Source organism: Eimeria tenella, genomic scaffold (assembly GCF_000499545.2).
Source record: "Eimeria tenella Houghton genomic scaffold, Eth_scaff7, whole genome shotgun sequence".
Lineage (NCBI taxonomy): Eukaryota > Apicomplexa > Conoidasida > Eucoccidiorida > Eimeriidae > Eimeria > Eimeria tenella.
This window is the reverse complement of record NW_013543439.1, coordinates 573,649-600,637: the sequence shown is the minus strand read 5'-3', so window position 1 is coordinate 600,637 and position 26,989 is coordinate 573,649. Positions and strand designations below refer to the sequence as shown.

The 26,989-nt window shown below is 46.2% G+C and overlaps 3 protein-coding genes across 3 annotated transcripts; 2 read left to right on the top strand and 1 right to left on the bottom strand.

The window, feature by feature from the left end:
• Positions 1–291: 291 nt before the first annotated feature.
• Positions 292–4,155, top strand: ETH_00006695 (DnaJ domain-containing protein, putative; the record flags this gene model as incomplete). The annotated part of the gene is made up of 8 exons (XM_013377986.1): positions 292–431; positions 806–951; positions 1,327–1,547; positions 1,868–2,021; positions 2,220–2,357; positions 2,517–2,675; positions 3,332–3,386; positions 3,942–4,155. The coding sequence occupies 8 exons, from the start codon at positions 292–294 to the stop codon at positions 4,153–4,155; spliced, it is 1,227 nt and encodes a 408-aa protein (XP_013233440.1).
• Positions 4,156–4,991: 836 nt separating this feature from the next.
• Positions 4,992–6,725, bottom strand: ETH_00006690 (uncharacterized protein; the record flags this gene model as incomplete). Its single annotated transcript, XM_013377985.1, has 1 exon — positions 4,992–6,725. The coding sequence occupies one exon, from the start codon at positions 6,723–6,725 to the stop codon at positions 4,992–4,994; it is 1,734 nt and encodes a 577-aa protein (XP_013233439.1).
• Positions 6,726–8,417: 1,692 nt separating this feature from the next.
• Positions 8,418–8,969, top strand: ETH_00006685 (uncharacterized protein; the record flags this gene model as incomplete). The annotated part of the gene is made up of 1 exon (XM_013377984.1): positions 8,418–8,969. One exon carries the CDS (start codon positions 8,418–8,420, stop codon positions 8,967–8,969), a length of 552 nt encoding a protein of 183 aa, XP_013233438.1.
• Positions 8,970–26,989: the final 18,020 nt, after the last annotated feature.

Here is a 26,989-nt window from a genome sequence, read left to right as displayed (position 1 = left end):
TCTCGCGGTCATGAGACGGCTCTCCCTCCCGGGAGCTGCAGAAGGTGCTTCTTCTTGCTGTCAACCCCGGCGAGAGTCTTGTTCAACTTCCCGATCTCCTGCTTTTCTTTCATTTTTGAGTTTACATTGCAATTATTGAGGCAAAATAAAACAAAAGAAACACATTTGAGCGGAAAAAGCATCAAGAAGCAGCAGCTTTCTCTCTTCTTCGAGTTTTACACTTCCCGGATTTGAACTGGGACTCTGTCGGCGACCCGTCCCCGAGCTGTACGTACACCGCGAGCTCCCCAAATGGCGCTGCAAAAACTGGAAAGTTTCTTTTCTTTTATTTTCCTTTTCACTTCCATTTCGGGGCTCGCTCTGCACGCCACGGCCACCACTTCTGCCCCCCAAGAAGCTGCGAGCTTTTACCAACTTTTAAAACTTTCAAAGTGAGTCCAAATGCCTTTTCCAATTTGCTTCCCGTCCCGCTCTTCAGGTGTACGTACACCTCGCCGCTGTTTCGGGTGTACGTACACCTCCCCGCAGCCGCCCCGCAGCTCTCGCCATTTCCTTTTTCTTCCTTTCATCGAGAGGCACCAGATGCAGCAGCAAAACCCCGAAAGGAGACGAATGCATTTGCTGCAGCAGCAGCTGCTGCTGTAGCAGCAGCAGCAAAGCAATTAAGACCGCGCTGCTGCACAGCGCTGCCTGCGTCCCCCTGTATTCCCAATGCCTAATCCATTTATCCATCTTTATTTATTACTATTTATTTATTATTTATTATTTATTATTTATTTATTTATTTATTTATTTATTTGTTTAGAGGCGCGACGGAGACGGAGGTGAAGAGGGCCTACCGCCGGCTGTCTCTGGAGCTGCACCCAGATCGGGTGAAATTGAAAAACGGAGATTTGAAAAAAGCAGAAGAGACTTTTCAACAAATTAACAAAGCTTACCAAGTCCTCTCCAGTAAGTCTTCACCAGCAGCAGCAGCAGCAGCAGCAGCAGGAGTGGCAGTAGCAGCAGCAGCAGCGGGAGCGGCAGTAGCAGCAGCGGTATTAGCAGCAGCAGGAGCCGCCCCAGCAGCAGCAGCAGCAGCAGCAGTATCCTTATCCTAATCTTTCCCAACAGCAGCAGCAGCACCAGCAGCAGCAGCAGCAGCAGCAGCAAAGAACCAATGGGGTCCCTAAATCCGCAAAAAACGCCAAACTGCTTGGAAAAAGCAGACTAAACAAACAAAACAAAGCAAATAAAAAAAACCAAATAAACGAACCAAATAAACTTAAACAAACAATAAACAAAACAAATAAATAAATAAAAAAGAGTCCTTGCGGGCCTGTGCAGACCGGCGTTCGCGGCGCTTGTTTGACGTGTACGGACAGCTGTGGGAGTCGCAGGAAGTTTACTACTTGGATTTGGAAAGTTCGAAATCAAAAGAGATTTATAATTTCAAAAATGGAGTTTTTCTTTTGAGTCTTTCCAACTTGAACTTGCTGCTGCGCAGCAGTCCGTACACCTGGATCGTGGGCTTCTACCAGGCTGGCTGCGCCAGCTGCGAGCAAAAGGTGAACTGCACTTCTTTTTTTTATTTGTTTCTTGTTTTTGTTTGTTTTTGTTTGCGTGTTTTGCTTCGCGTTTTGCTCCCGTGGTTTGCTGCGGAGCTGCTGCTCTCCGGTGTCTTTGTTGCTGCTCCGCACGGCGCAGGGAACCGAAACTGCAGCAGCAGCAGCAGCAGCAGCAGCAGCAGCAGGGGTTCAGTTCAGTTCCGTTCAGTCAATAGCAGGGAACAAAGAGCCCCAAACAAACCAACTCACCTCCTCCTACATCTACTCCTGCTGCTGCTGCTGCTGCTGCTGCTGCTGCTGCTGCTGCTGCTGCTGCTTAGGTTCCGTTTTTTTCAGCACTTGGGGAGCAGACGCTGAAGACTGCGGGCGTGCGGCTGGCGATGGCCAACTGCGTGGCTTCTCCGATTTGCAATTATTTCGGAGTTCGAGAATTGAATCAAATCTACTTGTTTCCCCCCCAGCAGGAGGGAGGCGGTCAGCCTGCTGCTGCTGCTGCTGCTGCTGCTGGTTGTGCTGCTGCTGCTGCTTTTTCTGCTGTTACTGAGGCTGCGGCTGCTCGTGCTGCTGCTGCTGCTGCTGCTTCTGGCGCTGCTGCTTGTGCTGCCGCACTGCTGCTGCTGCTGCTGCTGCTGGATGCGTGTTTTGGGAGAGTGTTTTGAGTCTGTTTGTCAGAAGTTTGGGACCACCAGGAGTACAGAGGGCCTTTGTCTTTTGCTGCAATTATAAAAGCAGCAGAAAAGCTGAAACCCGTTTTGCTGCACGAAGCAAAAAGCGACGCCGTTGTGGTGCAGCAGCTGAAAGCAGCACAAAGCAAGTCCTAATTAATTAGTTAATTAATTGATTAATTAATCAATTAATTAATTAATTACTTAATTAAATTAAATAAATTAAATGGTAAATGGTGGAGCAGTTGGTAATTGCGTGGTTTGTGGGGCGTGCGTTTGCTGCTGCTGCGTCTTGCTGCTGCAGCACGCCCAGCAGCAGCAGCAGCAGCAGCAGCAGTTGCTGCTGCGTGGCTGGTGGATTACTACAGACCTTCTTGTCCGCCTTGTCTTCGACTTCGATCGGAATTAAAACTTTTGCATAATTCTCTTTCTTCGCAAATTAATATTTCTTTCATCAACTGCGGTAATTAAATAATAATTAATTAATTAGTTAATTAATTGTCTATTTATTTAACTACTTAATTAATTAATTCAATTGATTAGTTAAATAAGTAAATGAATAATTAATTAATTAACTAAAACTTTTGCATTATTCTCTTTCGCAAATTAATGTTTCCTTCATCTATTGCGGTAAAAAATAAATAAATAAATAATAAATAAATAAATAAATAAATGATTTGTTATTTAATTAGTTAAACAGTTTGTTTGTTTGTTACCTATTTAGCATTTCATGTGTTTATTTGCATTTATTCATTTATTTTTACCTATTTATTTACTTATTTATTTATATTTATTTATTTATTTATTTATTTATTTATTTTATTTATTTATATTCATTAATTTATTTATTCACAACTTACAATCGCCATTTACTTAATTGCATTTTTTTGTTCATTCTTAAACCACCACTTGTCCACTTATTTATTTAAATTTATTTATTTATTATCTATTTTTTATTTGCATTTATTATTTTATTTATTTATTTATTTATGTATTTATTATTTATCTATTTATTTATACTTATTATTTATTTATTTATTTATGTATGTTCATTATTTTATTTATTTATTTATTTATTTATTTATTTAATTATTTATTTATTTATTTATTTATTTTCAGACATAACTTACTGCGACGTTCCCCACTATCCTTATCTCCGGCTGTTCGTGAAATAGTAAGCAAACACAAAATGCAGTTTTGTTTATTTTTAATTTAATTTAATTTAATTTAATTTCGTATTTACTCCTTTTTATTCGTTTTATTCTATTCTTTCTTTTGTTTCTTATTTTATTCTTCTTATTTATTCTTCTTTATCTTATTTATTTTTGTTTTAGTCTTGCAGCAGGTGCTGCTGTTGCTGTTGCTGCTGCTGCTGCTGTTCCTGCTGCTGCTGCTGCTGCTCTTCGTTTTGATGGTCACTTTGATCTCTCTTTGGTTTTTATTTCATTTTCTTTTCTATTTCCTTTTTATTATTTCCCTTACGGTTTTTATTTTTTGGCGTTTTTATTTAAATGAAAAAAGAAATAAAAATGGAAAGAGAACACGTTTCGTTGGGGTGTACGTACACCGGGTGGTTGCGTCGAAATTGAATCATTTTTGTTGAAATAAAGAATAAATGTGAAATAATTAAATCAAATAAAGAAGAATTTGCATTTTGGGAGAAAAAGAGTGCTTTTTGGACTTGAATTGACGCCTCGAGTTTGCTGCTGCTGCTGCTGCGCTGCTGCAGCCACAGTGGCAAGATCGAGTCGTTTCCCGTGCCTTTCGGAACTGCTGAACACCCTGCAGCAAATGCTGCTTCTCTTTTGGGATTTATTTTTAATTCTGTTTTAAAATTAAATCCTTTAAAAGTCCCTGCCGATGCAGAAAAGCAAAGACTCGAAGCAGCAGACTCGAAGGCCGCTGACACCAGCAGCAGCAGATCCCGCAGCGAGGAGCTGTAGCAGCAGCAGCGGCAGCAGCAGCGGGAGCAGCAGCGGCAGCAGCAGCAGCAGCAGCAGCCGGAGCAGCAGCAGCAGCTGCAGCGGATTCAAAACAATTAAATTAAACTAATTAATTTAGTTTAATTTTGTTTATTTAATTTGTTGTGGAGAGAGTCAAAAGAAAAAATCGGGATAAGAAGTGGCAGTGCAGTTGAAGTAAATTAAATTTAAGTGAATTTAATTTAAATGAAATTTAATTAAATTTAATTAAATTTAATTAGATTTAATTAAATTTATTTAAATTCATTTAAATGAAATCAAAGGATTTAAAAGAATTCGAGCAGCAACAGCTGCTGCTGCTGCTGCTGCTGCTATCAAAAGGAAAAACATGGGTGCTGTTTTTGCTGCAAAGTGACGCAGCAGCAGCTGCTGCTGCTGCTGTTGCGACGACAGCAGCTGCTGCTGCTGCTGCTGTTGCGGCAGCAGCAGCAGCAGCAAAAGAAGCACCCGCAGCAGCTATGCTGCTCCTGCTAACGCATTTGCTGCACCTTTAGTTTTATTTTATATGTTGGCTCGCTGGTCGCGCCCGTTTTTAGCAGCAGCAGCTTGCGCTGCTACTGCAGCAGCAGCTTGTGCTGCTGCTGCAGCAGCAGAGGCTGCTGCAGCAGCAGCAGATGCTGCTGCTGTTGCTGCTGTTGGCTTGAGCCAAACAGCAAACTGATTTTTGTAGTTTCAGATATTCAGGGAAAGAAGGAAAAATGGAATTTCAAAAAATAAAATAAAAGATAAAATAAGATAAATAAATAGATTTATTTATTTTTGTCTTTTTTATTATTAAATATAACTGCAAATTAGATTTAAAGTGTTTTATTTTTAAATTCAAAAGTTTTATTTTTAAATTCATTATTTAGTTGCAGGTTTCCCAGCTGTCTGTACACCCCAAGGGGAGACGCTGTATAAACCCGCCGTAGATATGCTGTTGCTGCTGCTGTTGCTGCTGCTGCTGCTGCTGCTACTGTTGCTGCTGCTGCTGCTGTTGCTGTTGCTGCTGCTGCCGTTGCTGCTGCTGCTGTTGCTGCTGCTGCCGTTGCTGCTGCTGTCATTTCTGCTGCTCTTGCTACTGCTGTTGTTGCTACTGCTGCTGTTGCCATTGCTACTGTTACGGCTGCTATTGCTGCTGCAGCTGCTGCTACTGTTATTGCTGGTGTTGCTAGTAGTGCTGCTGCTTTTGCTTTTGCTGCTGTTACCGCTGTTACTTCTCTTGTTGCTGCTGCTACTGCTGGTGCTCCCCTTGCTGCTGCTATTGCCTTCGCTACTGCTGCTGTTGCTGCTGCTGTTGCTAGTGCTGCCACTGCTGTTGCTACTGCTGCTGTTGCTTTTGCTGCTGCTGTTACTGGCACTGCTGCTGCTGTTCTTGCTTCTGCCATTGCTTTTGCTGTTGCTGCTGTTGCTACTGTTGCTGTTGCTATTGCTGCAGCTGTTGCTTCTGCTGCTGGTGTTGCTACTGCTGCTGCTGCCGTTGGAACTGCGGCTGTTGCTGCTCCTGCTGCTGTTGCTATTGCTCGTGCTGCCGTTGCTACCGCTGCTGCTGTTACTGTTGCTGCTGTTTCTACTGCTGCTGCTGCTGCTTTTATTGGTATTGCTGCTGCCGCTGTTGCCATTGTTGCTAACACCGCTGCTGGTTGTTCTGCTGTTGCTGCTGTTGCTGCTGCTGTTGTTACTGCTCTTGCTGTTGTTCCTGCTGCTGTTGATAGTGCTACTGCTCCTGCTGCTGTTGCCATTGCTGCTCTTGCTGCTTGCTCCCCTGCTGCTGCTGCTGCTCGTGTTGCTACTGCTGCTGCTGCTTTTGCTACCGCTGCTGCTGTTGCTGTTGCTGCTCTGATTGTTGTTGCTGCCGCGACTGTTGCTACTGTTGCTGCCGCTGCTGCTACTGCTTTCGCTACTGCTGCTGCTGCTGCTGTTCCCACTGCTGCTCCTGCTGCTGCTCTTGCTGCTGTTGCTACTGCTGCCTCTGCTGTTGCTATTGCTGCTACTGTTGCCATTGCTGCTGCTGCTGTCGTTGCTGCTGTTGCTACTGCTCCTGCTGCTGTGACTGTTGCTACTGTTGCTGTTTCTACTGCTCCTGCTCCTGCTGCTACTGCTGCTGCTGCTGCTACTGCTGCTGCTGCTGTTGCTAGTGCTACTGTTGCTGCTGCGGCTGCTATTGTTGCTGGTGTTGCTACTTCTGCTACTGCTGCTGCTGCTGCTGTTGCTATTACTCTTGCTCCTGCTACTGCTGGTTCTGCTGCTGCTACTGCAGTTGCTACTGCTTCTGCTGCAACTGCAAGTGCTCCTGCTGCTGCTGCTACCGCTGCTACTGCTGGTAGCGCTGCTGCTGCTGCTGCTCGTGCTACTGTTGCCACTGCTGCTGCTGCTATTGCTGCTGTTGCTGTTGCTGTTGCCACTGCTCCTGCTGCTGTGACTGTTGCTACTGCTGCTGCTGCTGCTGCTACTGCTGCTGTTGCTCCTGATCCTGTGGCAACTGCTACTGCTGTTGTTGCTACTGCTAGTGCGGCTGCTGCTGCTGTTGCTGTTGCTGTTGCTGTTGCCATTGCTGCTGCTGTTGCTTCTGTTTCTGCTGCTGCTGCTGTTGCTGCAGCACAAAGGAATGAAGGAGGTGTCTGTACACTCTAATACCTTGTCTCTAATATTTATAGAACATAAAAGAAAATTAAAAATGCCATTCAACAAAAGAATAAAAACATATTTCATTTATTTATTCATTTAAATAAAATTTGAGTTATATTAAAAAACACATTTATGAAATATTTATTTCTTTCGGGGCCCCTCAAATTGGACAGCTGGGTTTAACAGGTTTGGCCCTAAACCCTAAACACTAAACACTAAACCCTAAACCCTAGACCCTAATCGCTCTAAATCTCCTAAAAAGCAGAAAATAGCCTGCTGCCTATCCGCTGACACTCTTCTACGGTTTAGGGTTTGCTGGAGCCAACATTATATCCAAAAAGTCTCATTTTAAATGCCAAAAGTCACCAATTTGGCACTAACAGCAAAGCCAAGCAGCAACTGGGGGCCCCTCGGGGCCCGCTGGGGGCCCCTGGGGGCCCCCAAGAACTTTGGGAGCCCCTGAGGGGGGCCCGGGGTTCCTGAGGGGGCCCCTGGGGCCCTGAGGGGGCCCCTGGGGCCCCACTACGGGGCCGTCGGGTGGCAGTGAGAGCCCCCAGGGGGCCCCTGGGGCCCTCCGTGGCGCCCATGGGGGCCCCCAGCTGCTACTGAATGGCCCCCCTAATTACAGTAGGGAAAGGCTTCGGTGAAATTTCTGTTTGTGTGCATCCGGAAGTACCCTAGAGGTTCAAAATGATGTTTGTCTTTGTTCTATTTGTTTTGTTCAAAGGTGGAATGTTGATCGGGTGTACGTACACCCGGAAAATAAGGCAGGCTCAACGTTTTGGTTCGCCCGTATGAACTGACTAGAATGAAAGCTAAAATGCGCTTCTTTCATTAAAATAATTAATTAAAAAGCATTCCAATTAGTTTTTCGGGGAGGGGCGTCGAATTAATGGAGATTTTCTGCACAATTCGTGCAGCGCTCACACTCGAAGGGAGCTGCGGGTGTGCAATGTCGGTACAGCGGAGCAAAACGGAGCTCTTCGAGAACTTCTCAAACTAACATTATTTAAAATTAAATGAATTTTGAATTTAGCGGAGAAAAACTCTCAGTTTCAGGCCGCGGCGCACCACAGCGTCTTCGTACAAGACAGACACTGGGGCGCGAGGCGGCTTCGCGGGCTGCGAAGCACTTGGAAAGAAAAACTCCCGAAAAAGGAATTTCTTGTTTTATTTGAATTAAAAAGGAGAAAAGAACTTATTGAAGTTGGATCTGTTTTGCTGCTGCGCGAATCCGCAGTCTGGGCGCCGGGCTGCAGCCGCCGGGAGCCCTAACATGCGGAAAGCGGGAAACCTGAATTTTTGGAATTTTCCCCGCCTTTTGCAGCACAAATTTGCAAATTAAAATACTTTAAGAGCTCTTGAAGAAGAAAAGAAGTCAATTTTGCCGCAGACATTGCAGCATCAGCAGCGAGCGCGGCGGCAGCAGCAGGGCTCGCCGGTTCAGTGGAAGACGCAGCAGAACTCCTTTTTCTCTGCTTTTCCCCCCTTTTTTGGCTTTTCTTTGATTTCTTTTATCTCTTTTTAATTCATTTCAAGTTCTTTTTCACTTTTAATTCATCCTCCAGTAGCGCCCACACAAGAAGGAGATCACATGCTTCGGTCTCTGTGGTGAAATGGAGCAGCAGCTCCCTCATCATTGCTTTTCAGCGTTACGTTTTGCTGCAGTTGCAGCAGCAGCAGCAGCCACAGCCGCCGCTGCCGCCCCTGTCCCAACAGCAGCAGCAGTCGCGGAAGGAGCCCCGGCCGCAGCAGCAACAGCAGCAGCAGCAGCAGCAGCAGCACTTCCTCCCAGCTTCCCCGCTGCTGCAAACCCCATGGAGGCTAAACCCGAGCTCTATTCGCGGGGCTGGTTTCACCGGCGGCAGCAGCAGCAGCAGCTGCTGCTGCCGGTGATCAGCCTTGTTCTTGCTGTTGCAGCAGCAACTTTCCTCGTGCTGCGCTGCTTCAAAATTCTTTCCAACTCAAACTTCAGCAGCAAATTCAAACTTGCCAGCAGCAGAAGACTGGCCGAGGGAGGCCGGGACGAGAACGACTGCACTGTGAGTCAAACTGCAGCAGCAGCAGGTGCTGCAGAGCTGCAGCAGCTGCTGGTTCAGAGCTGCAGCAGCAACAGCTGGTGCAGAGCAACAGCAGCAGCAGCAGCTGGAGCAGCGGCGGCAGCGTAACTTGCTGCAGAGCTGCAGCAGCACGGCTGGTGCAGAGCTGCAGCAGCAGCAGCTGCAGCAGAAACAGTTGCTGCTGCTGCTGCTGCAGCAGCAGCAGCAGGCGTGAAGAGGCTCTTTCTGAAATTAATTCACGCTGGCAAACTGGCTTTTGGTCTGTATGGTTAGAGTCGATGCGAAATTGATTTAAATAAATTTAAATAAATTTAAATTTATTTAGATTTAATTTAAATTTATTTAAATAAATTTAAATAAATTTAAATGATTTAAACGAATTTAAATTGATTTAAATAATTTAAATGATCAAAACTATTTAAATTATTTTATTTTAGTTGACATTTAAGGAAAAAAGGAAAAATAACTCAAACTGGCTGTGCTGCTGCTGCTGCTGCGCTGCTGTGGGGCCCCACAGCAGCAACAAAAAAGCCTTTCGAGGGATCTTAAAATGCTTTTAATTATTTCAAAAATGCATGCAAACGAAAAATGGAAAATTTAAAATAATGAAAATGTGCTGCTGCTGTTTCGCTTCAGCTTTGCTGCACCTCCAATGCAAAAAGTGCTTTAAAACATTATTTGCAGCTGCAGAAGCAGCAGCAAATAATGTTTGTTTTAAAACATTTAAATAATTAAAAATTTTAAATTAAAGTTTTCATTTTTGTCTTCTTGCGAAAAGGTTTCTGTCGCGTTTGGGCAGACACGCTTCACGCTATCTGCTGCTGCTGCTGCAGCTGCTGCAGCTGCTGCTACAGCTGCTGATACTGCAGCAGCTGCTACTGCTGCTGCTGCTGCTTTTGGTGTTACTGCAGCTGCTGCTACTGCAGATGTCGCTGCTACAGCTGCTGCTACTGCAGATGCTGCTACTGCAGATGCTGCTACTGCAGCTGCAGCAGCAGCAGCACCTGCTGCTGCAGGGGCTGATGGTTGAAAGCTGCGCTAATTTGGCATGCATGAAGCAGCAAAAGCATAAAGGACATTCGGGAAATGCTTGGGGATCTTTTGTGAAAGATATATCATTTGCTGCTTATGATTTTGGATTAAATTTGTTTATTTTGAAATTGGGAATTGAAGGAGCCAACTTGCACGTCTTGCATTTTCTGCAGTGTACAGACACTGTGCGCGGCAGCAGGATGTGAGACCCTGTACAATCGGAAAAAATGAAATTTAATTTAATTCAATTTAATTTAAATTTAAAAGAAACTTGAAATTGAACAGGGAAATTGAGAAACCAGGGTACAGCGTTTGAGAATAAAGTACGGGTTTTATTATCTGTGTGGCTGCCGCATGCCCAAGAACGGGCAAAAGCCCTAAACCCTAAATCCTAAACCCTCATGTGCTTTGGGTTCTTCAAAAGCTGCTGCAGCAAAGCGAACTTGAGTGGCTTTTAGGATTTTAGCAGCATAGATTTGCAGCAGGGACCTGGGGGTGATTTCAGGACGTGCGTTGAATAAAGAAACTATTCAAGTTTGCAAAGCTGCAGGAAGATTGCAAATTTTGCTTTATTTTCGGGGGAAAAAATTGCATTTTCTATTTTTTTGGAGTTAAAAATGAAACTTTTGAATGGAATTCCTAAAAGAACGAAAAAAGAAATGCATTTGAATCACTTTTTTCGAAAGTTTTCCGGGAAATGAGTTATGAGTCATTCAGCTTTCACGCGCAAGCGCGTAAATTGAATTTAATGAAACTTTTTTGCATTTGCTGTTAATGTGTGGACGGGGGATTGCGAGTTTGCACAAAAAGAAAACAGATAAATTAAATTAAATGCAGGAGGTAAGAAACTTTTATTCAAAAAGAACAAACTTAATGCAGCTTTTCAAGGTGCAGATTTCCTGGCTTGACTTGCAAGCGTTTGCTGCAGTTCAAGTTCAGTGTTTTGACCTCAGCAAGGAACAAAACGAAAACTCCACTTTTATTTGCAAAATAAAAGCTAAAAAGAAATAAAAGAGGCAGTCTTTTCCTTCGTTTTACTTTTTTTTTGAATTTGAGGCAACTGAGCCTTGTGAAGCTCCCCTGCTAAGCGCAAACTAGGGGCTTTCGAGGTGAAGCGCATGCAAGAGCACTTGAATGACAATTAATATAGCTTTGGTGGCATCAAATGACTTTGTTTTGACATTTGAAATGCAGATCTTGCTGACAGCCGGCCAAGATCAGCAGCGAAGCTGCTGCTGCCTGGAAATTTGGGTCGCCAGGGTCTTGTTTTGCTGCAGCATCTGCGGCGGCGCAGCATATAACTTGAATTAGACTTTTGTGTCGAGGAAATGCATGTCAGTGAAGTGAGAAGCTGCAGAATTTGCAAGAAGCTGCGCAGGCAGATCGCAGGAGCTGCGGAATGTGCTGCTGTTTTGCTGCAGCGCCCCTTGCGGGGCCAACAAGCCACTTTGACTTTGACTTTTTCCTGTAACCCGCAAAGTTGCTTCTTTGGTCTTAATTCTGGCAAACTCTTGGCCAGGTAAAGTCCAGAACTTTCAGAGTTTAGTGCCCAATCGGGAAGGCTGCTACTGCAGCATAAGGTGCGCGCATTCGGCTAAGCACTTCTTGGAAAGTTCAGAAGCCTTGAAAATGCGAATTCGCAGCTTTACTAATTCTGCCGCGTGCACTTTTTCTTGGCTAGTGGTGTTTATTGCTATGTCCTAATCTGTGAATTAAAAGCCACATTCAACCAGAAACATGCACAGTCTTGTTTTAGAGAAGGGCAGCAACGGTAAACGGAACTTCTATGCGATGTTCTGCAAGAAAGCTCGGGCTAGCTTCGTTTCAGATATTTTTGCTGCCAGCAAACAGTGCAGCTTCGCCCATCCCATATTGAGACACGAAGTGCGCTCTGAGGCACTGCATGTAGCATTTTGGGTCTTTCAAAATCTGTCGAAAACACTGAAATTACCGGGGCGAGTGTTTCGTGGTGGCTGGCGCTTGTTGCAGCAAGTCGTTTCGGAACGAAGTTGAACGGTGAAGCATGCCATACTGTGGACACTGTTGCTGCTAAAAGAGATTTCAGGGGGATTTTGCTGCATGATCGGGCTGTTTATGTTGGAGGAACAGATCAGTGCTGCACATTGCATTTGTGGCGGGGCAGGCGTTAGATTGAATTGAACTTATTGCCCATAAATATGCACGCCAGTGAAACAACAGGCTGCACGCGTTTGAAGACGTCCATTGGTATTGCAGAGCTGCAGCGAGCTGGGCTGCCGCTACTTTGCTGTGCCACATTTGTAACATGCACTGATGACAACATGAGCCAGCCATTGTCATCATGCCGGTAATCCAGACAACAGAAAAGCATTTTGCAGGAAACATGGAGGTGAATTGTCTTCAAACGTGTGCGCGGCTGTGTGGAAAGCTGCTGGAGTGGCCACTAAATGTCTGCAGGTCTTTGAGGAAGTGCGTCAAGTTCGTCACTGTGACTCAGAGGCTTTTGCAGAAAGAGAACAAAAGCTGAAGAGGCGCAGACTATATTGTGGCATGCATGGGGCTTGAATATGACTTCTTCAGGTGGTGCATTGATCAAAAAGGCTGCATCATATGCACAAAAAGTGCTGCTGTATCCACCTGCTGCTCCACTGGCAGGCGAAAACGCCACTCGGATGCTGCAGCACACATCGGAAATGCCAAACGTTGAAGTCCACAATGAAAAAGCGGGAGACGCATTGAATATCTCTGTTTCAATATGGCAGCGTCTAAGAAGATAGCTGTGGAGAACTCGTGCCACTTTGGTGCCGCGAGTGTGGCGAAGGCGACAATACTTCCAGGTTGTGCGTTTGGGTAAACACAGAGGGAATTACGATATGTGCGGGAAAATGTTGATTCTGGTGGGCTCTTTGCCAAGGCTAAGCAGTGCTATGTTGAAGTTTTGCAGAAGATTTACGTGCTGCTTTCAGGGCCCGCAGGAACAAGCACTCAGGAAGGCAAAACGGGCAGGCTGCATGTGCGCCACTGACTTCAAGCATGCAGTTGCTAAAATGAAGTTTCTGGCCAGCGCATGAGATGAACTGGCTGCTTAGGAACTAGACTAAACATGCCACTGCGCCCCGACGTGCTGCTTCTAATGTGGGCTTCTCTAAAAAGACTGTAAGCCACGTGTTATTTGGCTTCTCCCTAAGTGTGCCACGAGGTACACAAACTTTACTGAACCTTGCGCTGTGACAGCATGCACACTAGCCACTCGCGCTGACAACCTCTGTGATCAAGTGGCACTGAGGTTTGCTGCAGTGAAACCTCTGGGCATAGGCAGCAAGCTGAGCGGCTTCAGGTACATTGGGAGGGTTGCTGACGTTGGGGTGAGGGCTTTTCCAGGAAGTGCGTCAGCCAAACGCTCAGAAGATAGAACTGGGGCAGAACCTTCAGGCTTAAGTGACTAAAGTATATTGGGTCACATTGGTCGCTAATTGCTGCCTGTGGAAGATGGAAAGGGCAAAAGCGGGCAACGTTTGTTGAAATGCTTGCTTTATTAGCTGCGAGCGTTGAAGATGCACACATGGGCTCCAACTAGGGGCGTTCAGCAAACGGAGCTAAATTGGACGCCTGCTGAGTGGAGCTTCTCCGAGAAGTGAGTCTGCGGCAAGTGCTTTGGAAACGCGTATAAATATGTGTAGTACGAGAACTCTTTATCTGTCTTCGCGCTGACCTTGCAAGGCCCTCTCATCCAGGTCTGGAAGCTTTGCATGCCAGCGCCTCAGCTCCGTGTGTTGACTGCCTAGGAGAGAACAGCGAGCGGCATAGACCTAATTGCACATTTTCTATTGACAGCAGGCGCGTTCAGGTCCTTTTGCCGGCTACCAGTTGGGTGGGCAGCATGCTGTGAATGTGGCTCAGGAGTGCCGAATTGGGTAGAGATGCGCCTGCGCATGTTTCTTAAAGCTTACTTTTTGAGGAGCCAGTAGAAAGGCCATTTAGTTGCGTCTCGAACGACTATACGGCGGACTGCGGTGATTTGATGTGGAGGCAGCGCACTCGTGGACTGACATGGATCTATATCGTGCTGATGATGGGTTTCTCAGAACGCGCTGTTGAACGTATTGCAGTGTAGCAGAAATGGCAAAAGACTTGTAGGAGGATAAGGTTCATTTGACACAAAAGAATGGAAGAAGCTCGTGGAGTTTTCTTGGAAACGCGGCAGACAGCTGCATAAACATCTTTGGATGGATTATGGAATTTGACAGGTTCTTGAAGACGTGTGCTGCGCACCGTAGAAGCAGTTGCAGACTGAAAGGGGTAGGTAAAGACGTTCGACAAATAGGTAAAGAAGTTCGAGAGACATAAGCATTTTCCCCTAGGCGATGGTGCGGTTGTTCTTATTGCTACTTCGGATCGCCAAGCTATCCAAAGTTGAATGGCCGCATGCTATCGCAAGCTGTTTTGCAAATGCCTAACGTGAACGGGAACTTTGATGCCTCAAACTTCACTGGCAAATTGGCCAAATGGTGTGCAGTCCAGAAAAAAGGAGTGACTGCGCAATCTGCTGGATTACAGACTGTGCGTTGCATCGCAGAGCAATTCAACTTGCTGCTGCTTGTAGATAGTCTCTGCTCATCTCTTTCTTCTTCAGACTTGCAGTGACTGTTCCTGGATTGGACCTGAAGATTCGGCAGACTGTATTGAAACCGCAAAAGATTAGAGATGTGATGACGTGCAAAAGCATGCAGCGAGGGGAACAGCAACAACGCTTGTGGCATGCCTCTGCCTTCATTAGATATCAGCAGCGAGACTACATAACTGTGAGCCACACTAAGTCTGGATAACACACATGCAACTGTTTCAGTTTGCAAAAGGACTGGTGGGAATCCTACAATGCGAGATTGTGCCCACAGCAGGGTGGCCAAATGCTGTGCAATTCGGCTAGTGTTAGCTTTCTGCGGTGCCTGTTGCAAGACAAAGCATTATGCAGGCGTTGGCATGTCGGCTTACGGCGGCATGTCTTCCCGAATGGAAGATGGTGTCCTTAGACTGCCTCGTCTCAGACCTTTCCATTCTTAGGGAATCAAAGTGTTCTATGGCATTCCTATAGTTGAGAGGTTGCTAGCATTCAGTTTCGACGCTGCGCTTTCTCCAGACGAGGGGTACGTTAAATGCCACTTCCCGCAATGATATGCATGCTATGAATGTCTTGAATATAAGCATCAAACAGACACTGAACGCATTTTTTCTTGGCCAGAAAACTGACGATATGAACATTGTCGACGTCCATCTTGCGTTTCCTGTGCTGGCACATGCTCGCCGGCAGCAGGCTCGTTAAAACACGCTGCCTAGTGTTTTGGTCTGCCTTAGCCTACTATTGAAAGTGATAGCCTTCTGAATTGCTATATTGGAAGCACTTAGTGCTTCGCGAGAGTTCCGTTTTAGAGAAAGATTCTTAGCCAAGATCACCATGGATCGTCGTGAAGAATTTGCGGACCATTGATTTTTGAGGCACTCAGGAGGTGAGCAGAATGATCGGTGCTGAGTGGCCAGTGTAAAATAACAGGAAACGTAGTTTTTCATAGCGCCTCCATACAAGATGAGCAGTGCTAGGCCCCCGACCAGTTATTCATACGCATTCCCGCCAATGCCCAACTCCAAAGTAGATAGAATCTCAGCAGAAACATTGAATGAACAGTTTGTAAGATAAAAACATAGGGTGACTTGTCCTATGGCTTCGCACTTGAGTTTTTGACTTTACAAATGATGACAACATCTCACGGGCAAGGAGTGTGCGCGATATGTAACTGTTGAAGATCTGGCCTCTGGCTATAGGCACTGCAATTCCCAGACGTCCCAGCAGAGCTTGTTAAAGAGACAAGAACGCGAAGTATCACATGTAATATTGATGGCTGAATTGCTAAATCTGTTGAGTGGAGCAATCTCTCGATACAAGCTGGAAATGGCGTTGGATATCACTGGGCATTGCTTTTGGATACGGAAACTGACAGTTCAGCCGTTTCTTACAAAAGCTGATGCCTGCGGCAAAAAAGCAACACGCTCTTCAAAGCGTGTCGTGTAATTTTTTGGAGCATCCTGGGCCAGCATCAATATTGATGAACGACTTGAGAACTTTGCTGGAGGCATAGCTCGCCATGTGTAATTTTGTGAATTCAAGATTGCCACGCCTTCCATTTGAAAATCCGCTTACTACTGATTTTTGAGATGCCTCAGGAAGTGCGTACTTTCTTGGGTATGCATTGTCCTTCACTCTTTCATTTGGTAAATATTATGTGGAGGCGGAATTCACTCCTGAATGAAGTGTGCCCAGTGAGCGTTCAAATGCACCTTATGCGCTACGTCTTCGAGTGCACAACTTTTTTATGTGTGGTATTTTTTTCCCAGAACACTTGATTACATCAAACTAGCATGACCGAATTCCGTGGCAGCACTGCAGAAGGCCTGAAGGAAAAGGCGGAAAGGCGAACAATTCGGCTGCCACGTCCTTTGTTTCAACCGTATCTGAAACTGAAATACAAATATCTGCAGGAAATGCTGAGCAACGCGGCACTTGTTCTTTTATCTTTTACATTTTGGAGGGTTAGACGGGATCCTGGACATTTGAAACTCTCGAAGAGTGGAAGAAACATGCAAAGCCGCGGTTCGCTTAGTACTCTCTAATCAAATATTTTGACCTTCTTACGAGCAGTATTGGGAAGTCCAACAGGCGACCATAGTGCATCACACACAGAAAGATGCTGCGATTAACAGACAGTGCGTGCTATCAGTAGCGCATTTATGAAATTGTCTTTTTAGGTTGCATGCACGTGCCTGCAGCACTTCTGGAGAAGCTTTTGCTCGGCGGAACGCAAGAAAGGGGTTAAGCGTCTTTCTGCAGTGGTCTTGTGCTGCGTTGCTAAGCCTCGTAGGCAGTGATGAAACACAAACGTATCTTTCTGCGAAGCGAAAAGCGGCGGAAAAAGAGGTGGGGAGCAGAGGCAACGCTTTGTTCAAGTTCGACGGAAATGCTGATACGTAAACCTATACCATTCCCATCGCGAGCGTTGCAGGTCACATGCTACTTTTCTTGGTTTTAATTTTTTTTCGAAAGCGTTTCAACATAAACATCTGTATTAATAGATGCATATAAACCGTTCTTCTTTAATGGGCGAGGAAAAAAAGCAGCAAAAGAAACGTAGGCATACTTGAAGCCTTCTTTTGCTGGTATAACCAGACCGAAAGTGAGTCGGCATCTCTAGAAGTGAGTCACGGGAATAGCGTTGGTTTTCACTGTGCTTGCTTTTAATATGGGGAAGGGTACAAGAAGAATGGTGGTACTTTGGGCTTCTGACTTTGTGAAAAACGCACGACGTTTGTTCGCCGCTGGTTTTCGAGGTTTTTGGAACCAGTGGGACAATAAGGTGCCTCAGTTCTCAAGTACCCGACCTTCACAAAATGCATGCGCGGAGGCGACACAATTGGGCCTACAGGACGTGCGTAGGATGGATTCCGCTTGCAAACGGGGAGTGGAGAAACGCATCACTTAGTCTTGCTTTCGATGGGGGTGTGATGGCGAGAAGCCAGCCAGTCAAATTCGTTTTGCTTGCTGTGTAGGGTGGAATTACATTTTAGGTACATGTTGCGAAGTAGAGTGGCTGTCGCAACGCTGAGGTGGTCTCAACAAACAGTGTGCGGAAATAATTGAGTTTAGACCGCAGCAGGTATTCCTGCTGAAAAGATACAGCTCAGTCAAACGCGTCCTAGTGATGGCATGTTTAAACAGTGGGGAACTGGGTGTAAGGATGTGCGTTGAAGTAGCGTACATGCAAGTGCAGAATGGAAAGGCTTTTGAGCAACTTGAGAATTCACGTTTTCGCCGAGGAGTGCTTGTCCTCTTGTTTAAGTTGTTGCCGTTATTAAGTGAGTGGAAGGCTTCTCGCATGCAACAACGGAAAGGAGGCATTTTCCGTGAACTCACGAAGAATGCTGCCTTGTGGGAGTAGTGGGTCAGTATCGAACGGTGACATATGCTTATCGGAGTGTGTTTCAAGAAGTAGTCAGCGCGTCAAGATTCTCAAGATGAAAATTTGTCAGAAAACATGGCGCGGGTGCATGCAGCGGAGATCATGTGGATTCCAACGAGTGCTTCGGCTATCGAGGGTATATATAAAGAGATGAGTACAGCTTCAGTTCCTAAGCACTTGACTTAACAGTGCTGTGGCCTGAATAACAAGTTAATGTATTTGCGCTTGTCCTATTGTCTGCGCTTCTCTTGGTGAACATGCACCTCTAGCATATCGTGTTGCTTGACGAGGCGGCCAGTGCCAGTGACCACACGTGGAGTCTTCCGAGGTGCAACGCCTGAATCTCGAAAATATCTTTCAAAAATTCACAAAAACGTCACTAAGGGCGTGACCAATTGCAGTAAAGGTTTCAAAATTCGTTGCAGGAAGTTGCATGACACAGCAAAGCAATGTGGGCTCCATGCGCTATATTGAGTCCGTGGAGGTAGATGAAAGACGGATTTTCAGGAAGTGCGTTAGATGCTCGGATTTTCCATTTCGCTGACTGCATATGTAATCGCACGTTGTATAAATGCTATTGGCGTTAGAGGCAAATGAAGAGAAAGAGAAACGCCTATAGTGGCTTGTTCCTTAGGGTGAGCAACCAAATTATCTTTTGGTCCATTCGGAGAAACTTGACGCAGACGCAACATGCTTCGAACGCTGCTCAAGGAGAATCTCCAAAGGCAATATGATTAGTCCTACAACATTTGTGTTCCGACCGCTTTAATACAGGGATGCACGCCCTGTGCTGGTGAAAGAAGCTTCAAGTGGCGTGTACCGTCTTGATGCAGGTGTCTTATTTGAAAGTAAAACGAATATTTTAGATAGTGAGTCGAATGAGGAGGTTGTCAGGGATCTGGAGAGCTAAAGCATGTGTACACGATTTGCTGGATAGACATTTATGAGGATAAGGCACCCTCGATTCCGTTGTGTCCGGCGACCGCGGATGTGGCTCATGCATTTGTCGTTTTAACATGGGAAGGCACAAAAAAACGCGTGCTGAAGATATTCGGCTTTCTAAATTCTCCGAGTCAACTTTTTCCGGCAGCCTATAGAAAAAGTTCTCAGTTCAAAAAGTGATTGCAAGCATTTCTTTAAGACATGAGGACTTCCAGTTGGTGCGTTGAATGAGCGGCCAACCTCATGTATTATGTTGAGATGCTGTCGCATGCGTTTGTGCAACTATTACACAAACAGTACCTGGCTGAGCGATCTTCGCTCAGAAGACTGCATCACTAGGCGTCTTAGTCTGGTCAGAAAGACAAGATAGCATAGGCTCAGGTTTCCAAGCAGCATTTGTTTCATGGGGCTGTTCTGGCCAAGTTCGCGCGTTGATCAAACCCCTTAAGCTCGTCTTTGAGGTCTTGTACCTTACTACATTAGGACTTGCACGACATTGGAAGTTGAGTGCACAGCAGTCTATTTTGACCACACATGAATCAAAGGGTGGAACAACAGGAAGTGCGCTGGAGGAACAGACTACTCACATTGTCATCGGGAAGTGCCGTTGCATGTCGTTGACCGCTGTTTGTGTGGTATAGTAATGGCGATTTTATGCAATCGCTCCCACAGATCGGGAAAAATGAAAACTGTGCATCTGTCATGCTTCACACCGAAGGCAGCTCAGAAGACAGGTGAGCAGAGGCACTTCCCGTCAGTTCATGCGGGGACCATCCCGCGGCGCATTATGTACAGATCATGGAGGGTGTACGTTTCAGCTGCCAACCACTGCTGCAGCAGATTGTATTGGGGAAAACAAAATGTGGTCGGAACTTCCTTTGTGCAGCGTGCCCGTGCACTTCCAGGTGGTGCGTCATATATGCAGGCTGATGCCCGTCCACTTCCAGGTGGTGCGCCATGAACGTAGGGCGTGCTGGAACCCTGTTCAATCTTACTGAGATCCGAAGAGGGAGAAATGTAGGTGTTCTTGCTCTGAAAATTGCACAAGTGCATGAAATGCATTTTGGCTCGACTGTAGGCGAGGCATAACATGCAACGTGCATCAAGCGGTGAACTGTACAGTTGTGACTTTCCAGGGTCAGCGCCAGCATAGCCACAGTCTCGGGTGCATGGAGTGCATAGGGCAAATTCCGTTTCAGCATATGTTGCAGGGCAAGTCTCCACTGAATAGCAGATGCAAACTCTTTACAGCGGCGATGCGTCTCGGGAACTGGCTGCCTAGAATGTGAGCGCATTGAGCCCCTGCAAGTTTGATACTTCTGCAAGGCTGATCATTGAGAAAAAAGCGGGTCTAATAATTTCCAGTTGTGATTGAAAAACGCATTCTCAGCGTTCTTCATGTGCAGTATGTGTATTACCTTGCCGGCGGGGAGCAAACCCAAGTCGCCTAGATACCATCCGAGACGCAGGTTTACGAAATTGAAATCGAATGCAGCTTTTGAAGGATTATTAGACGATTGCTTCGCTCATTTCGACCTTGACTTTTGCCACCAAGAAGTCCTGGGGACGCTCATGGCGGCATGCTGCGAGCAGACTAGTTGCTATTGAGACGAGATGCTCTTGCCAGAAAGTAAGATGAATCAATAATCTGTCTTAAACGTAAGCAGGAATTTTGCGAACGTGCTGCTTAGCAATCCAGCGGTAAGATCGAAATGCAAAACCTGAACCGTCATGTGCGATGCGGGCTTTCAAACTGTACTTTGCACTTGTTGCTTCTGGTAAATACAGGTTAAGCTCTCCCCGTGAGACAGCTTGAACACGCATTCCTTTAAAACACGAATTTTTTCAGGCTGTCAAGGAAGTGCGTTTTGACCACTTTATGCCTTGTTGCGGCATGAGTTGTAGGTGGTGGCAAAAGTTAAGAATCACATGCTGGATCAAAGGCATACATCCTGCTGGAAAAGGGTGCTTTTTAGGCAGTACGCTTACGCTCTAAATGTGAACGGTCAGCGCCTCTAATTTTTCTTTCGTGTTCTTCTTGTTATGGAACAGTGGCGAGACTTTACAAATCAGTGTCTCGATTCAGTTAATCTCATTAAAAATTCCCAGAGTCATATAAATACGTTTCATTTTTCATAGGGGTATGATGCGGAAGCGGCGTATAATAAGAAACGCGGCCCATGATTTTGAAGTCTTCGGTTCTAGAGTGAAGAGAGAGTGGCCCTTGAAAGCGTGCTTCGCGTGCTGAAATTCAGTCATGCCGTTTTAGTAGAACAGCAAGAAACAAGTAGTACGTGCTTCATCAAGGGCGTTTTCGTCATTGCCACGGCACGCTTCCCAGACTGTGCGTTTAATAAGCAGCCATATGAGGCGTGAAATACACGTGCCACTGTGTTCCTTTGTGTACAGCATTTGCAACCTACGCACCGCACACATGAGCAGTTGTGGTTGGAGCATTTATGCCATTGTTTGCGTATTTGACCTGTCCATGCAACGTGCCATGCAGTTTGCTATTTTGTTCGCGGACAGTATCGGGGTGCACCTTTGGACTCACCCAGTTTGCTGTTGTGGGACAGCCTAGATCTATCTCCGATACAGACTGAGCTCTGGGTGATTCACTGCCTGCCCTTAGGCGCCTCTGAAGCACGTTTAGATGCAGCGGCAGCGATTTAATTTCTAGACCTGCGTGTTTTTGATCTGAGAGAATCCTTAGGATGTGCGTTAAGCAAAGAAGCTGCGCCCTGGCCCGTAACCGCTACTGTTTACGATACAATGCTACCGAGGTCAGGCAATCTTCTCTGAAGATCTCACGAATAGAAGCACGGATCACAACACGCTAAGCTTTTGCCGTACGTGAAGTGGAGACAAGATGTTCAGGAAGTGGGTTTGTTGAGTATTTCTTTTGCAAATTGAGCACAAGTTGCCGCCGTGCCTTGATCGGTATTGCTTCTATGGCACCCAGCAGTTGAGACTCGGGCACTTGTGCTGCTCTTGGAAACAATTCACACTGCAGTTGTTCAGACGGAGTGTAACGGCAACACATTTCTGGCTTTTCAGAAGTTTTCAATTCAGGCGACCTTGCTGACGGATCGCCAGAGTAAAGCAGGACGGAAGCCGACAGTCGCTGCAATTCTTCTTCCTAAAATGCTAAGATTGCCACGCTATCGCCATAATATAGGACGAACATGCGATTAGTGAGCTCTCAGCAAGTGCGTTGGATGCGCTTGCTAGGGACTGGGGTGCCTCTGAATATCCGTTGGAGTTGCCTCTGTGAAACACTTTAAGCCACACATTTTCGGCGCTTCTGTCCTAAAAAGTTGTTTGCACAGCATTAAACTGCAAGGGGCTATGTTAGTAAAAAAGCGATGTGAGCGGCTTTTGCTGTCTCGATTGCCTATGCGGTAAACGCAAAGCTTTTTTCAGAAGGTGTGTTTCAAAGGCACACCGGATAGAATGCAAAGAAGAAGCCATACTGCACGTGGCTGACTCTTGCATTCATCATTGTTACATATGCATTGTTGGATTTGCCGTCGTCAACGAATTGTGCGCTGGTGCCGATCCTTGTACAGTTTGCCACAGCAAACAGAATTGCTCTGCATTGGATTACTCGAAGGTAAGACAGAATGATACAGATGATTTCGCCGTATTTGACTTCACGTTTTTGAAATTTGCGGGGCACGAGTTCAAGCAGATGCACGCATAGCCTTATATGTTGGACATGATTGAAGCTTAGGCGGCCGCGTTATAGCAAGTGCGTCAAATTAATAATTGCACCAAAATGTGAGCAATGAGAGCCCTTCTTCTCTGCTAACCTCTCCAATATGGAATGAACGTGCGAGCACGCGACAGCTAGGCTTGAATTGTATGCAGCGAAAGTTTATTATGCACTTGGTTTGTTGACCAAAGGTGCCGGCTGTATATTTGAGTCGTGTCAACGCACGTAGTGTGGCTTTGTTGACGCGTCGGGACACGCGGTCCACGTTTTTCTTAGCCAATATGATTCAAAAGAGAAAACGTGCTGCAAATATTCTGTACAAATACAATGCAGTGTAATACTGGTCAGTCGATGGGAAACTGGACTCTTAATAAAATAGTAGCAATTTGGCTTCCAGATTGTGCGCTGAACGTGGACGCAACTCACGTTGGAGACTAAAGTTGTCACTGTGGGGCATCGGCTTATAATGAGCCAGCTATCAACAGACGTGACAGCTCTGACTTAAGATCTTGAATCATGGCTTGTAGTTGCACGGGGGACCTTTGCTGTGGCCCACACAGAATTGGCCGGCAAGTACAAGGTGAAACATTTGAGCCGCATGCGCTGTAACACTACAATTCGGCTGGCACTACGTGATGATAGCTCAGGTTGCTATTCAAGGGAGAAAGGTTTGGTGCTGGTTGCTTTTATACGGACATATACAGTGCTAAGGTGGTAAAATTTTAGGAAGTGCGTCGGATCAGCTGGCTCTTTTGGGTACGGCAAGGGATTGCTGCTTCATCTCGTTGGACACTGCTGTTGTGGAACACTGGTGTTGTTTCAATTCTGCAAGTGTAAGCTGCTGTGGTGTTGCAAAAATGGCAAGGGGCGGAGGTTGCCTGGGCACACAGCGTTCGGCGCCTAGAAGCTCGTCAGAAAACATGGAGTTGCCTAGCGTTTCGCTTTCCTACACACCACCAAGTTGCACTAGCTTCACCGTGTTGCTGCACCAAAGGGTGGCGCGACGTTTTTCAGGATGTGTGTCAAAGGGACAACTCTACCAGCAGCACGGGATGGAGGGTTTTCGCACCTGTGCAAATGCCTCCACTGACAGATAGCGCTGGCTTCAGTATTTGCCTTATCTTGCGTCGCAGCAGAAGCTACGAGCGTGCACTCTGGGCAACCTGTGCTGACCATGAAGGCGAGGCCCAAAGTCACTTTGTTTGAGCGCTTGTAACGTTCGAGAACGTCTGATCCCCTCAGAATTATTGATTTCTTCTCAGGCATGTTCATGCTCAACACTGACCATCACTGCAGCAGGCCTATAAGGAAGAAGACAGGCTGTAGCACGACCATCAGTTAATAGTCTGGAGAAAAGAGAACCTTTAGAGAGTGCGTCGACTGCCGAGCGAAATGCAGCTGCAGTATGTTTCGTGGGAACAAGCATCAATGATGCCCTGTTCGTCTGTGAAGGAAACCCACTGCTAGCCAAGTAGCAACGGCGGAGGATGTACTACTTTGTAGAAGCTTTCGGGTTCGATAAAATCGTCTTGGTTTTGGTCTGATTCATGCTGTGTGAACAAAGTATCGCGGGTATGAGCGCCATCGTTTCAAATGCGTGCATGTATTTAGAAGTTGTATCGGCAGGTGGTGCGTTGGATTAGAAAAGAGCTGGAGTATGCATCTTGCGCTTGGCGTTGCTTCGGTGACACAAACGTAGCAAACGTGGTCAGTCCTAACTGAGGTATTCGTCTATGCGGGCCGTGGCTGTGTATTGCTTCTGTTCTTTTGTTTCGAGAGCGGACAACAGCGGATACAGCTTGGATGTATGCTGTCTCGTCTATGTCCAGCTTGACTGGGCAGAAAGTGCGCTTTTTGGCGATGTTAATGAAAGCTTGATTTGGAGTGCCTGTGGCCTCGAATGTTGCTGCTGTCTCACTGAATTGCTCACTTTAGGTCACGTGCGACAGTGCTAGGAATATTGGATATAATTTTCTGCTATTGGCACAGCACAAACGCGATTAATGCACCGCTTCAGCCAGCAACGCTACCAAGTGCAGCACGATGAAAAATGGGCTCATCGGTTGCGCATTCACAAGAATATTTCCACTTGCCAATGTCCGCTGCTCCATGTCTTGCAGAGAAACGTGGAAGGCCATCTGCCCTGCAGGGGTTTTAATCATACCTGCTGATGAAATAATGATGCTTAGCGAGTACGTTTGCCAATCATACTGGTGGCACGCACTGTCTGCAGCCCGCAACTTATTCTCGCCTCCCTTGGGCATCAGCTCTTGTAGCTTATGATTCAGCTGCCAACCGTTAGGGGCGGTAATGCAAGAAGTGCTTGTTTGGCGTCCCGAAGTTTGGTCACGCAGCACCTACCAAGCATTCGTTTTATGAAAGTGATCCAACGGGGTAGTTCCAATCGTGCTAAACTACTCGGAGCTCACCGAGGGTGACCATGTGGTCGGACGAGGGCTTCCAGCGAGTAGGTCGCATAAGCACGCTGAGAACAATGTAGACAAATGCGGCACTTGATTATGGGCCTGATGCACTCACTGTAAGGCAAATTCATTGAGCGTGGGTATTTTTGACGAACTGTGTTCTGCTGTGTGTGCGTGTGGCGCTGCTTTGTGTCATTGTTGGGGCGGTCCGCGCGACACAAATAGTGCCAAGAAACGGCATGATTTGGCGTGTAGTTAGTTTCTCTCAGCAATGGCACGTTCAGTATGAAGGTTGAAGTACAAGAGCACACACTTCGCCAAGATGACGGAGTTTTCAGTCGGTACGTTAGAGCTGGATGCTGCGTAACTTGAAATGCTGACACGATTCATCATTTATGGCTATTTGGTACTCGATAACGCCGTCTTACCTGGTTCTGACACAAGCTATATAATGCATTGGATTTACAGACTGCCTTAGAAGGGCGGTGATAATGCTGAGTGGCGTCAAGTGCAGTTTGTATAAAAACAGCATGCTGCTTGTACACAACTGCAAGTGATAGAACTACAATATGGGTTCCAAATGCTCGATGCACGCTAAATGTTGCGAATATCTGGGGACTGCGCAACGCCTTGGTCGGATCCATATGGTTTGGCCGAAGGAAGACGGTTTGGTCCTGCGGGAGCGTTACCAAAATTCTTGCTAAGCGCATAAAACGCAATGGATTTGCTACAGAAAAGGCTTCAGGGAGGAGCATTAAAGTAACGCAGTGCGCTTCCAGATGCATGCATGACGCTGACACCAATGACACTACACATAAGCTGCAGGCTTGATTGCTTCCAGGATGTGCGTTGAATTAATTGAATGAACACATCGCTTCTCTTAGCATTGCAGTTGAGCGCAATTCAATTTTGCTTCTTTGGGGCGCCATGTAGTGGAAGATGCGCCCCAGGGGGTGCCTAGTGCATCGCTGCTTTTTCGTGTTAGCGTAACAGTGGTTGAAAGTAACGAGTCTTAGTGTACACATACAGTGACACAGACACAGCCCAAAGGCTGCTGCATCAACTCCCTAAAAGTAAATGTCATACGCTCCACAGTGTAATTAAAAGCGCGAGCCCCCCGATATATTGCTCCAGTGCATGCAAAGCTGGCATGGGCGATTTTCTCAGAGAGTGCGCTGAACAAACGGCCTATTAATGACGCTATTTGGGTGTGTGGCTGCGTTTGCAGTGCTTCAAATCACCTCTGTAAATCACTGCTTGCTAGGTTAGACAGTCAAGGAGCAAACAGCTGAAAAAGTGCTGTGTGTGCGAAAAAAATATGGGCCGTACGCAGAATGGCCAGTTCTTTGGGTTTAATGCTTAGAGTTTGAAACTTTGACTGCCTGCTAGCAAATCAAGCACTCAGATCGACTCAACTATCGCAAACGCGCTGTTCAGGCTTTTAACCCTGCAGCGGGGATTGCAAAAGAATAATACAAAATTGTGATGCCGTGTTTGCTGAGGATGCAAATCGAACTGAGGTTGTTCTGTATGCAGAAAGTGCGTTGCTGTGAAGCATATCTTGCTAAGCTGAGTAGCGAAGGAAAAAGCAGGTAACAAAATTGCAGAGTTCCTCATGGTATATGCGCCAAACTGATTGAAACAAGCAGCTGAAGAGCTGCTTCCTGATGCGCCCTGAGAAACCCGTGCAATTCATTGGCTTCTCCTGTGAAATAATAATGGCGAAGTCACGCAGTTGCTACACCGAAGGCGCTCCACTCGTCTGCCCTATTGCCACACACACCAGTCGTAGAAGAGCAGACTCTTTAAAAGAAGAGTCTGTGGCAACGCGGGACAAAAGTGTAATAGCCCGAGCACCGACGAAATTCTGGTGAACTGTGCTGGCATCCTGAATGTGACAGAATGCCGCAAAGGCAACATGCTTGATCTCGCCAGATGTCCTTATATCATATATGTTCTTTTAGAGAAGACGATTTTCAGGAAGTGTGTTGATGCTTTCCAGTTTATTCATTTTTGACTCATCAATAGACT